Raw genomic sequence first — 15,000 nt, 5'->3', positions numbered from 1 at the left:
CACATATATATATCTGTATGTATATATCCACACATACACACAAAGTTAAGTAAATCTCACAGCATATTCTGCCGATGGAGCACTAAAGATCTGAAGTAGAATAAAACATACAATGAGATAATCAAAAAGAAAATACTCCTTAATAAAACAGTAAGGCTCATAATAATAATCCCATTTGTTCATCCCCCAAGTAATGGGGGGTGAAATTCTGTACATGTTTTTACATCGTTTAGCATCTTCGATAACAGTGTAAGATTTAAGCCTTATCATAACTGGCTGATGATGTAAATAAACAAACAAACTAGTTGTGTAAACAGAGTGACAGTGCATGGCCTCATCATCATCATTGTTCGACCGTGGTATCATCATCATCATCATCATTTAGCGTCCGTTTTCCATGCTAGCATGGGTTGGACGGTTTAACTGGGGTCTGTGAAGCCGGAAGGCTTCATCGGGCCCAGTCAGATTTGGCAGTGTTTCTACGGCTGGATGCCCTTCCTAACGCCAACCACTCCCCGAGTGTAGTGGGTGCTTTTCACGGAGTGGTTGGCATTAGGAAGGGCATCCAGCCGTAGAAACTATCACAACTACAAATTCCATTGATGTTGATAGATTTCGATTTTCACTTGCCTCAACAGGTCTTCACAAGTAGAGTTTTGTGTCCCAAGAAGGAAAGGTATGCACAGGTGGACTGACTACGTCCCAGGTAGAGGCCACGGGTTATGGCCTCACTTGTCCTGCCGGGTCTTCTCACGCACAGCATGCTTCCAAAGGTCTCGGTCTCTGGTCATTTCCTCGGTGAGACCTAAAGAGCGAAGGTCGTGCTTCACCACCTCACTGTATGTATGCGTAAAACTGGCACTCCGTTGGTTAAGATGACGAGGGTTGCAGTTGATCTGATAAACAGAACAGCCAGTTCGTGAAATTAATGTACAAGTGGCTGAGTACTCCAAAGTCATCATCATTGTTCGACCGTGGTTGAGACAATGGAATTTACCATGCTACGCCAGACTTCACGGTCCATCATGGCATTACGGAGGTCCTGTTGCTGGATGCCTGTATCTCTGGAGATTACATCAGGGTAGGAGAGTGTGCGCCCTCTGGTATCGCGAGTAGATGGCTTCCAGAGGAGAAGAGTAGAAATTGCCTCGTTTCCAGCTCTACAACAATGTCCAGCAAACTGGACTCTCCTACCTTTCACAAGAGATGATACAGGTGGTAGTTTCCCATATATTTGCATTTTGGTTGGATAACGCTTCCACGAGAGATTTTGAGCTCTCATAAGGAGGCAAGTGTAGGTTCCATCCCTGTTCGTCCATGCATGACCTACTGTTTCAGGTATTGCCCTCATGACCACAAGATCATGGTTTTGATTCCCAGAGCAGACAGTGAGTTGTGTTCTTGAGTAAAGCACTTCACTTCAGTCCACTCAGCTGTAAAAAAGTAACCCTGCATCAGACTGGAATCCCGCTGCTCAGGGAGAGTGTTGCAACCTTGATTACTTATAAACCGAGAAACTAGGTAACTAACCCTGTGAGTCCTTGAACTTAAGACAGTAATTTACTTATGTAAATAGAGAACTTTAACCCTTTCAATACCAACCCGGCTGAAACCGCCTCTGGATCTCCAATACAAATGTCTTGTTTTCATAAGTTTTGAATTAAAATCTTTCACCAAACATTAGTCACAATTTATGTTCCTAACACTAGCTGAATGATAACTAAGTTATTTTACTAAATTCTTTGTTATATTTAAAATTAATTGAAAGAAACACAGAGCATCTCAACAGAAATACAGTAACGAAAGGGTTAAGAGTATAAACCCAATTTATACTCCGAGGTACCTGGAGAGATGGCTGAATTGGCAACAACAGTGATAGGGTCCAAGAGAGTCTGTAGGGACCAATAACTTCAATTGTCATTAGGAAAAGACCTGTGTCTACAATGTCAGTATGTTTTTTTTCACTTTTCACACTAACCGACCTTCCTAACACCTGCAAATATTTGGGCTTTTAGGGGTTACAAAATACTTTTTAAACCATATTTTTTCCTGCAGTTATAGCATTTTTAAGCATGTGTATAATTTTACACTTTATCAAAGAATATAACAGATGTATGTATGTATGTATGCATAGATAGATTGTTTGAAGAAGTGTACAGATTTAAAATCTGTATACTTCTTCAAAGAATCTAACTATGCATGCATGTAGTCAGAATTTTGGATAATTATTTATTTAGCACTTTCGTCTCACTTCAGAGAATCATCAGGAATGATTTTACAGAAAACTTATGCCTTATATATGTGTGTGTTAGTTGAATGGGGAAGAGAATATTCTTACTGTATCTGTGTGTGGTTGTGCATGCATGTATAAGTGTGTAACTATGTGCATGTGGGGTGAATTTTTGGAGGCTTGGTTAGAGAGAAAAAAATGAAGAGAAAAAGAGGGAAGGACAAGACATCATATGATTGTTGTATATGAATGTCACCATCATATAAGCAGAGTCCATTCCTACCTTCCATAAAATATGGAATATTAGCTACGAGTGACCTTCTTTGGGAACAAGCAACAGTTGATGACAGAAAGGTTGTGTGGCTAAAGAAAAACCTACCTCAACAAATTCCATTAGACTCACACAAGCATAGGAAATGAACATTAAAACAATGATACAAACACACACACACTCATAATATAACAGAGCAACTTATGTATTTTCTGTTACACAATGTAGTCTTTGTTTCTGCTTATTTTTTTGTTTGAAATTGTTGGATCTTTTCGGTTTGAACGGCAGTTTTTTCTAGCGGTGTCATATGAAATTCTCACCCATAATTATGACCCTAGAATCGATCTATTGCATTTCAATCTGTTTTAGGGTTAGGGATGGGGGAAGGGTATCTTTTTTCTTCAAAAATGTAAATACACCCAATCTGTTTCTTAAACGAGGGACATATTCATACAGGACAGAATGTTTTTACCTCAATAGACGTCATTGATTAGTTGAAATTGCAGAAATTGAAGAAAAAAAACAAATATCTTACAAACTATAGAATTTTCTCAATAAAGCCAAAAGAAAAAGATGTTTTATAAACACATTCTACCAGTATACAAAGTTTAAAAGTGTTTAGTTACGTGGAAATTATTTTAAAAAACTGCTGTTCAAACCAAAAAGATCCATAAACCCAATCTGTTTCTTAAATTAGGGACATATTCATACGGCACAGAATGCTTTTTAACTCAATACACGTCATTGATTGGTTGAAATAGAAGAAATTGAAGAAAAAAAACAACAAATATCTTACAAACAATAGAATTTTCTCAATAAAGCCAAGAGAAAAAGATGTTTTATAAACACATTCTACCAGTACACGAAGTTTAAAATTTTTTAGTTAACTAGAAATTATGTTAAAAACTGCCGTTCAAACCGAAAAGATCCAAATTGTTATTTTTCTAAAGATTGTAAGGAGTGATTTAGCTGCTATTTCTACAGTGACCCAAAATGGAACTGAATGCTACTTGAAGAACAACAAGGCTGTAAATGTAGATATAACATCAAGTGCTGGACTTATTTACTTTCGAGTGACACAAATTGATGTCACATCACAACATATAAACTGATATATGCGTGTTTTGATATTTTTATATAACAAACCCGAGAAGTGTAACTGTTGTTGCTGCTGCTGATATTGCTTAGCTCCAGGTCAACAGTGATAGAGCAAGTCTATGTGAAAAGGCCAATCATTCCAAACATGGCTACCTCCACTTCAGTTTCTTTTGTAATATTTTTCGTGTTCCCTGTTTTCTGACATAATGTATCTTGATTTACATTATCCGTTCTTCAAATGTGTGATGGGATCTTTTCGGTTTGAACGGCAGTTTTTTCAAGTGGTGTCATATGAAATTGTCACCCATAATTATGACCCTAGTATCGATCTATTGCATTTCAATCTGTTTTAGGGTTAGGAGTGGGGGGAAGGGTATCTTTCTTTTCTTCACAAATGTAAATAAACCCAATCTGTTTCTTAAACGAGGGACATTCATATGGCACAGAATGTTTTCACCTCAATAGACGTCATTGATTGGTTGAAATTGTGGATCTTTTCGGTTTGAACGGCAGTTTTTTCTAGCGATTTCATATGAAATTGTCACCCATAATTATGACCCTAGTATCGATCTATTGCATTTCAATCTGTTTTAGGGTTAGGGGTGGGGGAAGGGTATCTTTTTTTTCTTCACAAATGTAAATAAACCCAATCTGTTTCTTAAACGAGGAACATATTCATATGGCACAGAATGTTTCCACCTCAATAGACGTCAGTGATTGGTTGAAATTGCAGAAATTGAAGAAAAAAAACAACAAATATCTTACAAACTATAGAATTTTCTTAAAAATGCCTAGAGAAAAAGATGTTTTATAAACATATTCTACCAGTATACGAAGTTTAAAAGTGTTTAGTTACGTGGAAATTATTTTAAAAAACTGCCGGTCAAACCGAAAAGATCCGTGTGATATCTTTTCAACTTTTTAGCATTTAAACCAGTTATGTCACATATTCTTCTGTTCTGTTTTATGTCCAAAGCAGCCAGATCCAACCTCTCGTACATGACTGCTGTATCACCAATAGTTATGATGATTTTTTTTGCACTATAACCGTGTAGTAACAATAAAACACACAACAAAGCAGGGTAACAACAACGTAACAATCCAACAAACTAGAGCAAGAGTCTTCTACTGCAGTCTCAGGCCAACCAAAGCCTTGTGAGTGGATTTGGTAGATAGAAACTGAAAAAAGCCCATTACATATATATATATATATTTATATATAGAGGGCATTATACATACATGCCAGGAAGCATTGTATATACATGCCAAACGCTAAGAGGGACAATCAGTCATTTCTACCAAAAATATTACTAATCCCACCGAATGCAATTTTTCAAAGTAAGACATTTAAAAATATAGGCCTGTATCACAGTGATTTCATACTTACGTAAGTATGAAATCACTGTGATACAGGTCTATATTTTTAAATGTCTTACTTTGAAAAATTGCATTCGGTGGGATTAGTAATATTTTTGGTAGAAATGACTGATTGTCCCTCTTAGCGTTTGGCATGTATGTATAATGCCTTCTGGCATGTATATATAATGCCCTCTATATATAAATTAATATGTTCAATAAGAAATAATTATTTTCGAAATTTTTTCTTTTATGAGGTTTTTACGCTATCTACCTGACAATTTCTTGTTAAGTTTTCCTTATTAAGTAGTTGTCCTTAATTGCTAAATATATATATATATATATATATATTGCATCAGTGGTTCAGTGGTAGGATGCTCGCCTGCCACTCGGGCAGCCCGGGTTCGATTCCTGGCCGATGCAAAGATATTTATTGACCGCTGCCAGCCTCCCCTGGTGGCACGTAAAAAGCACCCACTACACTCACAGAGTGGTTGGCGTTAGGAAGGGCATCAAGCTGTAGAAACACTGCCAGATCAGACTGGAGCCTGGTGCAGCCTCCTGGCTTCCCAGACCCCTGTCGAACCGTCCAACCCAAGCTAGCACAGAAAACGGACATTAAATGATGATGATGATGAAATATATATATATATATATATACAGTAACATCCACTCTTAGTGGTTAGCCATATTGAGATGGCAAATATACCTCACATTATCGTGCAGTTACTGTCTATACCCAGTTCAGAGATTTATTATTGCTTGTATACACTTTTTCAAGATCAGTGACGAAAAGTCACTGGAAAAAGGATATAAATATTTGCATTGGGAACTCCTTTCATCAAAAACCGGTGATTGTCATGCGCTGATGACGGGTCAATACCCAGAAACTGCAGTCCGTGCATATCACTTAGGTTGACGAGGGAAGGATGACCTCCCTTTGCAAATACCTTAGGGCACAGAAAGTGTGCCTAAAGCCAGCTGGAGACGATGTTCTCCTGGGGCTACAAGCTACAGTAACTCCCACCCTTAGTGGTTAGCCATATTGAGATGGCAAATATACCTCACATATATATGAGGCAGGGGTCTTTGTGTCTGTGTTTGTCATCCACCACCGCTTGACAACTGATGTTGGTTTGTTTACAAAACCTGTAACTTAGCAGTTCAGCAAAAGCAACCAACAGACTAAGTCTCAAAGGCAGTGCTTCAGTACAACCACACCCTAATGACTGAAACAGGTAAAAGATATTAAATAAGGGAGGGTATGTTTGTGCCTCCTTGTCTTGACATCACTGCCAGACAAGCAATGCCATTCATTTCCGATATTCAACAGAAACATGTCTGGTTATGGAGAAACATTACCTTACTCAAAAACAGGTAAGGGTTGGCAACAGGAAGAGCATCTTGCTGTAGAAAAATCTGCCTCAATAAACACCATCTGACCCATGCAGGCATGAAAAAGTAGAAGTGAAAACGATGACGATTGTAATAACGATGATGATGTATATGTGGGGGGGTAGAGGTGGAAAGGTGGGGTGTTGGATAAATAATGATACGTACCTCGTTACCAAAGTTCATTAGGTTCTGAATTGTAATAAGCGATTTAAACACAACAACCCAGTTCCCGTGCTGGGTGCGTTCAATTAAGAGATCAGCCAATTGTGGAATTGATACATTTGGTTCGTTTGTACACTGGACTAAATCTGCAAATACAAAAACGACAATATTGTTATTAGTAATAATAATAATAATAATATAATAATAATAATAATAATTCGTTCATTTATTGGCCACAAGGGCTAACAAAAATCAGTTAAAACATAAAGGGACAAAACACAGGACGAAAGTTACAAAGGGTTTTGCCCGTTTGAAAAAGGTCCGTGTACAAAAGCAGGATGACAACGAAATATAAGAAACAATTAAAACTCCCAATAAGGGGAGGCGCTTCGAAAGGTTACTTGTGGAAAAACCCACAAAAGCCACGGGAGCCTGGTCAAAATTTGGGTAGAGAGCCCCTTTCTCCTTTTAATTCTCACAGGTGTATCCTCAGAATTGGTCCGTTCATACTGGCCATTCTTGCACAATTCATCCACCTTTCAATAAACTTGCTACCAGACATCACTTCCCTCTCTACTCTCATCTTCCTTTTCAAGTAAAACTTAAATTTAAATTTTGACACAAGGCCAGCAAAATCATGAGACTGTGGTAAATGAAGATGGTAACTATCATACCAGTAATTGTAGGAGTATCAGAGACAGTGAAGGACAACATTGCAAAATGGATGGAGAAGATCCAAATAGAACGTAAGGCAGAGCTATGGCAAGGAGTTTGCTAACTGGAAACAGTTAAAATATTCATGAAGAACATTTGGTGATTAGATTCACTTAAAAAGAATAGAAAAAGTCAAGGCATAGGAGTGGCTGTGTGGTAAGTAGCTTGCTTACCGACCACATGGTTCAGAGTTCATTCCCACTACGTGGCATCTTGGGCAAGTGTCTTCTACTATAGCCTCGGGCTGACCAAAGCCTTGTGAGTGGATTTGGTAGACGGAAACTGAAAGAAGCCCGTCGAATATATATATATATGTGTGTGTATGTGTTTGTCCCCCCAACATCGCTTGACAACCAATGATGGTGTGTTTACGTCCCTGTAACTTAGTGGTTCAGCAAAAGAGACCGATAGAATAAATACTAGGCTAACAAAGAATAGGTCTTGGGGTCGATTTGCTCGTCTAAAGGTGGTGCTCCAGCATGGCCACAGTCAAATGACTGAAACAAGTAAAAGAGTAAGAGAGGAGGTTGCTTAATATGCCACACAGCAGGATTGAACCCAGAGCCATGTGGTCGCAAAGAGAAACATTTTAAGCACACCCAGCACCTTCCATCTGTCAAACATCCTTCAAAATGAATTATAAGAAAAATATACACAAGTTGATTCAATTACTGGTACCCCGCCCCTGCTACCTTTTACAAAAAAATTAGGCCTTCTGTCTCGCCAACAGAAATTAATATCAACCCCTTAAGCTTGTTCAATATTCTCGATTTCATCTTTATTATTAACACTACTACAACTATTATTATTATTATTATATTATTATTATTATTATTATCATTATAATTATTTTATTATTATTATTTTATTATTATTATATTATTATTATTATTTTATTATTATTATTATTATTATTATTTTATTATTATTATATTATTATTATTATTATTATCATTATAATTATTTTATTATTATTATTTATTATTATTATATTATTATATTATTTTATTATTATTATTATTATTATTATTATTTTATTATTATTATATTATTATTATTATTATTATTATCATTATAATTATTTTATTATTATTATATTATTATTATTATTATATTTATTATTATTATTATATATTATTATTATTATATTATTATATTATTATTATATAATTTATTTTATTATTATTTTATTATTATTATTATTATATTATTTATTATTATTATATATTATTATTATTATTATATTATTATTATTATTATATTATTATTATATTATTATATTATTATTATTTTTTTTTTATTATTATTATTATTATTATTATTACATTTCAAGTCCTATACATTTTTAGCATTTTTAACAGAAATTTATTTCGATATCTGTTTATTTAAGACTTCTCTTATTTGCTTTTATTTCATTTATTTGCTATTTTTTTACACATTTCTTTTTCCATTTTTGGGGGTTATTTTGTCAGGCACAAACACCATCACCCACTTCCCTCATCCTTTTCTTTTTATCTTGTTACATTTTCTTGTCTTGTATATTTTTTTAAGTTTTCTTTTCTTAAGAATTTGGTGTCAAAAATGAATGAAATTTGAAAGAAATTTTTTTTTATCTAATTAAATTATGTTATGAAATAGTAATGGCTGTGTAGTTAAAACGTTTCCTTTGCAATCAAGTAGTTTCAAGTTCAATCCCACAGTACAGCACTTTAGCCCTTTTGTTACCATATTTTGAGATGCTCTGTGTTTCTTTCAATTAATTTTAAGTATAACAAAGAATTTTGTAAAATAACTTAGTTACCATTAAACTAGTGTTAGGAACATAAATTGTGACTAAGGTTTGGGAAGATTTTCATTCAGAACTTATGAAAACTAGACATTAGTACTCAGAGCCAGAGACAGTTTCAGCCAGGTTGGTATCAAAAGGGTTAAATTGATCATTTGTTAACCCTTTTGTTACCATATTTCTGTTGAGATGCTCAGTGTTTCTTTCAATTTCTTTACATATAACAAAGAATTTAGTAAAATAACTTAGTTATCATTCAGCTAGTGTTAGGAACATAAATTGTGGCTAAGGTTTGGTGGAAGATTTTAATTCAAAACTTATGAAAACAAGACATTTGTACTACAGAGCCAGAGACAGTTTCAGACAAGTTTGTATCAAAAGGGTTAAATTAATCATTTGTTAACCCTTTTGTTACCATATTTCTGTTGAGATGCTCTGTGTACAGTAATGAAAGGGTTAATGTAGTTCTCGGGGACATTCATCATGACATGTTGAACTACAAGTGCAATTCATTTTTGCCAGCTGTGTGGACAGGTACAATGTGAAATAAAATGTCCTGCTTGAGGACACAATATGCTGCTGGGGATTGAACACATGACCTTGCCATTGTGAGTCAAATACACTACCTATTTCTTTACTACCCACAAGGGGCTAAACACACAGGGGACAAACAAGGACAGACAAACGGATTAAGTCAATTACATTGATCCCATTACGTAACTAGTACTTAATTTATCACCCCCGAAAGGATGAAAGGCAAAGTCGACCTCAGCGGAATTTGAACTCAGAACATAACGACAGACGAAATACCTAATTCTTTACTGCCCACAAGGGGCTACACACAGAGGGAACAAACAAGGACAGACAAACGGATTAAGTCGATTACATCGACCCCAGTGCATAACTGGTACTTATTTAATCAACCCTGAGAGGATGAAAGGCAAAGTTGACCTCAGCAGAATTTGAACTCAGAACGTAACGGCAGACGAAATATCGCTAAGCATTTCACCCGGCGTGCTAATGACTCTGCCAGCCCTTCGCCCTGGCACATACTTATACACATACAAAAATATTTATACACACACACACACACACACACACACATTAATACACACAAGGGCTAAAACACTTGTACAAGGGTGAGTTGAGGGGGCTACTTTACTGTTGACCCATTCAACTCACCCTAGAATTTCTCACTACTGACCATAAGGCTTCTTTCATTTTGTCTATCAAATCTACTCACAAGGTTTTGGTCAGCTTGAGGCTAAATACCAGAGGACGACTGCCCGAGGTGCCACACAGTGGGACTGAACCCAAGACCACATGATTGGAAAACACGCTTATTAACCACACTGCCACACCTGCAGCTAATAAATATCGCATAACAAATATTTGCTACCACAAAACCATCAGACGAAGATAAAGAACAGGTGTGATTACACATCAAACATGGAAACAAGCTGAAAATGACAGCTCAGGCCGTGAACCATGAAACCCAATGCTATGAAAGCTAAGTGCAGCCCGACAATATTTTCATATGAATATAAAGACAATATAGAGCATAGATTATCAGAAACTTGCATAAACAAACACCGAATCGCCAGCAAAGCATAACAAAGGAAACCGGAAGGTCTGCCATTATCTCTCGGCTCGTATTCACACAGCTCAGCATTGAATTCAAATAAACAAACTCTTTCTCGCACATGAAATGCACAGCAACGGCGAGAGAGTAACCAATGTATATGATGTAAACAAGATGTGAAAGCAAGTAAATAAATTGTAGTACAACAGTAATGCAAAAAGACCATTAGAGAATGGGGAAAAAAAGATTATGTTCACGTGGCTGCGTGGTTAAGAAGCTTGCATTGTAACTATGTAATATCAGGTTCAGTCGCATTGATTTCTTTTGCCAAACTGCTAAGTTACGGGAGCATAATGTAAACAAACACGGGTTGTCAAGTGGTGGTGGAGGGATAAACACAGACACAAAGACACACAGTCATATGTATGTATGTGTGTGAGAGAGAGAGAGAGGAGACAGAGAGAGAGAGGAGACAGAGAGAGAGAGGAGACAGAGAGAGAGAGGAGAGAGAGAGAGAGAGGAGACAGAGAGAGAGAGGAGACAGAGAGAGAGAGGAGACAGAGAGAGAGAGGAGACAGAGAGAGAGAGAGAGATGGAAACTGAAAGAAGCCCATCGTATATATGTACAGGAGGCGCAGGAGTGGCTGTGTGGTAAGTAGCTTGCTTACCAACCACATGGTTCCGGGTTCATTCCCACTGCGCAGCACCTTGGGCAAGTGTCTTCTACTATAGCCTCAGGCTGACCAAAGCCTTGTGAGTGGATTTGGTAAACGGAAACTGAAAGAAGCCCATCGTATATATGTATATATATTTATATGTGTGTGTGTATGCATGTATGTGTGTGTGTATGCATGTATGTATGTGTGTGTATATGTTTGTGTGTCAGTGTTTGTCCCCCCACCATCGCTTGATAACTGATACTGGTGTGTTTATGTCCTCCGTAACTTAGTGGTTCGCCAAAAGAGACCGATAGAATAAGTACTAGGCTTCCAAAGAAAAAGTCCTGGGGTTGATTTGCTCGACTAAAAGGGCGGTGCTCCAGCATGGCCGCAGTCAAATGACTTGCAACAAGCAAAAGAGAGAAACCATAAACCCCAAGGACACTAATAAATAACATTTTTGATAACATTTGATAACATTAATGGTGGTGCCCCAGCATGGCCACAGCTCGTGAGCTGCAACTAGATAAAATGAAAAAAAAAAAAATTGTTTAAAAGCAACATCACAACAAAAAGAAAAGACCAGCAGTAAAACATCAAGTACGCTTAGCGTACTTGATGTTTTAGTACACTAATTACCAGTGTTCTTTCAACTTCTGCCTACAGAAGCTTCCCATGCTTCTTCAAAACAGAAGAAAGTAACTTGGCTATGTAGTTAAGGAGCTGGCTTCCCAACTACATGGTCTCGGGTTCAACTCAAATGCACTACACCCTGGGCAAATGTCTTCTACATTAGCTCTGGGGCTAATCAAAGCCTTGTGAGTGAATGTGCTTGACAGAAAGTGAAAGAAGCCTGTCATGCATCTGTATACTTATTATATACATACATACATACATATATATATATATATATATATATACATATATATATACATATATATATACATATAATATACATATATATATACATATATATATACATATATATATATATATATATATATATATTATATTATACATATATATATATATATATATATAGATATATATATACATATATATATACATATATATATACATATATATATACATATATATATATATATATATATATATATATATATATAGGGCGTAGGAGTGGCTGTGTGGTAAGTAGCTTGCTTACCAACCACATGGTTCCAGGTTCAGTCCCACTGCGTGGCACCTTGGGCAAGTTTCTTTTACTATAGCCTCGGGCCAACCAAACCCTTGTGAGTGGATTTGGTAGATGGAGACTGAAAGAAGCCTGTCGTAAATATGTGTATATATATGTGTGTGTGTGTGTGTGTATGTTTGTGTGTCTGTGTTTGTCCCTCCCAACATTGCTTGACAACCAATGCTGGTGTGTTTACGTCCCTGTAACTTAGCGGTTCGGCAAAAAGAGACCGATAGAATAAGTACTGGGCTTACAAAGAATAAGTCCCGCGGTCGATTTGCTCGACTAAAGGCGGTGCTCCAGCATGGCCGCAGTCAAATGACTGAAACAAGTAAAAGAGTAAAAGAGTAATAAAAGAGTATACAAATATCATCATCATCATCATTTAATGTTCATTTTCCATGCTAGCATGGGTTGGACGGTTCAACCGCGGTCTGGTAAGCCATGGAGGCTGCACCAGGCTCTAGTCTGATTTGGCAATGTTTCTACAGCTGGATGCCCTTCCTAATGCCAACCACTCCGTGAGTGTAGTGGGTGCTTTTTTACGTGCCACCAGCACAGGAGCCTGAGCAGTCTGGCAAACGGCCACGATTGGTTGGTGCTTTTACGTGTCATCGACACAAACCTCGGTCAGGCGGCGCTGGCATCTGCCACATTCAGACGGTGCTTTTTACGTGTCACTGACACGAGTGTCTTAACTACAATTTCCATTTGATTTTTATTTTGATGTACTTGACTCAATAATATAAATTATATATATATATATATATATATATATATATATATATATCATCATCATCATCATCATCATTGTTTAACATCCATTCCATGCTAGCATGGGTTGGACGATTTGACTGAGGACAGGCAAACCAGATGGCTGCACCAGGCTCCAATCTTGATCTGGCAGAGTTTCTACAGCTGGATGCCCTTCCTAATGCCAACCACACACAAATACACTATTACACTCACACATACACACACAAGCACACATACAAGTGTATACACACATACATCATCATCATTTAACATCTATGTCAGAATACTGGCATGGGTTGATTAGTCCAAATATCCAGAGGACTGCAACAAGCTCCAATATCTATCTGTTTTGGCAAGACCTACTGATGGACACCCTTCCTAACCCCCAATATTGCATATACCTGATTCTAAACCCCTGCCCTGCTTTATCCACCTGGCTGCCCCTAAAAATATTTATCCAATCATATGGGAATATTACTTTAGATAGACCTAACATTTTATCCAAGTGAAAGGTTTCTCTCATGTATGTAACATCATGAAACTTCAGCTAATCACAAGCTTTTGAAGGCCCCTTGTGTCTTTAGAAAGATATTTGCTATTGGGATGGTCTTTTAATAAAAGAAATCTAGGTGTGTGTGTGTGTGCGAATGTGTATGTAAATGTGTGGCTGAGTATATGTATTAGATTGAGTGCTTTGTGCACACAAATGTGGTGTATAAGTGTGTATATGTCTGAGGGCATGAGCGTGCGTGTGTACATGTACTTCCGAGTGTAAGGGTATGTGTGTGTGTGAGTATTTAAGAGTGTATGTGTGAGTGTCTGTGTATGTATGAGGATGTGTGTGTGTATATGTCTGCTTGTGTGAGTGTGTGTGCGCACGTGTGTGTGCGCACGTGTGTGTGTGTGTGTGTGTGCGTGTGTATGCATGTGTGTATATGCATCAGCGTTTGTGAGTGTGCATGAGCATGAGTGTGTGTGTGTGTGTGTGTGTGTGTGTGTGTGTGTGTGTGTGTGCTAGAGTGTTTTTCTCAGTGTGTGTGTGTGTGTGTGTGCATGCATGCATGTGAGCATTTGCACCTATGTGTAAGCAGCCGTGTTGAGTGTCTGTGTATATATGAGTGTTTGGCGAGAGCATCTCTGCGTATAAGCATTCACCTGCGACTGTGTGTGTCTGTAAGTGGATGGTATCTGAGAAGACTGAGCTATACAAGATGTCTATTACATATCTGAGCTATTTTTTTTTACAAAAAAATAAGGAAATTGAAAAAGAAAACACTGCCAAATCTAGCCAGGTGCTGTGAATAAGACCTGTCGAATTCCTGTCAGCATAGGAAAATATAAACATTTTAAAACAACCGTGGATTTGGAGGTGGTGGTGGTGGCGGCAGTGGTAGTTATGGTAGTAAAAGATGACAACAATGATGATGGTGGTGATGGCAGTGGTTGTACTGATCATGATGGTGGTGGTGGTGGCAGTAGTGGTGGTGGCAGTAGTGGTGGTGGCAGTAGTAGTGGTGGTGGCAGTAGTGGTGGTGGCAATAGTGGTGATGGCAATAGTGGTGGTGGCAATAGTGGTGGTGGTAGTAGTAGTAGTGGTGGTGGCAGTAGTGGTGGTGGCAGTAGTGGTGGTGGCAGTAGTGGTGGTGACAGTAATGGTAGTAGTGGTAGTGGCAGTAGTGGTAGTGGCAGTAGTGGGGGCAGTAGTGGTGGTGGCAGTAGTGGTAGTAGTAGTGGTGGTGGCATAGTATGGTGGTGGCAATAGTGGTGGTGGTAGTAGTAGTGGTGGTGGTAGTAGT

At 37.5% G+C, this 15,000-nt stretch overlaps 1 protein-coding gene across 23 annotated transcripts in view; it reads right to left on the bottom strand.

Moving 5' to 3' along the window:
- LOC115225831 (phosphatidylinositol-binding clathrin assembly protein LAP) overlaps positions 1–15,000 on the bottom strand; it is a 316,618-nt gene that overhangs the window by 209,288 nt on the left and 92,330 nt on the right. For all 23 annotated transcript variants that reach the window (XR_005004160.1, XM_029796810.2, XM_029796811.2 and 20 more), the window contains exon 2: positions 6,516–6,658. Coding sequence is in view for 22 of the 23 variants with exons in the window: in XM_029796810.2 (XP_029652670.1) it covers positions 6,516–6,658 (143 nt within the window). In the remaining variant the exon portion in view is untranslated. The remainder of the gene's footprint in view (positions 1–6,515; positions 6,659–15,000) is intronic.

The sequence above is a fragment of the Octopus sinensis genome, linkage group LG28 (assembly GCF_006345805.1).
Source record: "Octopus sinensis linkage group LG28, ASM634580v1, whole genome shotgun sequence".
Lineage (NCBI taxonomy): Eukaryota > Metazoa > Mollusca > Cephalopoda > Octopoda > Octopodidae > Octopus > Octopus sinensis.
The sequence above is the reverse complement of the archived record's forward strand: the minus strand, read 5'-3'. Positions and strand labels throughout refer to the sequence as shown.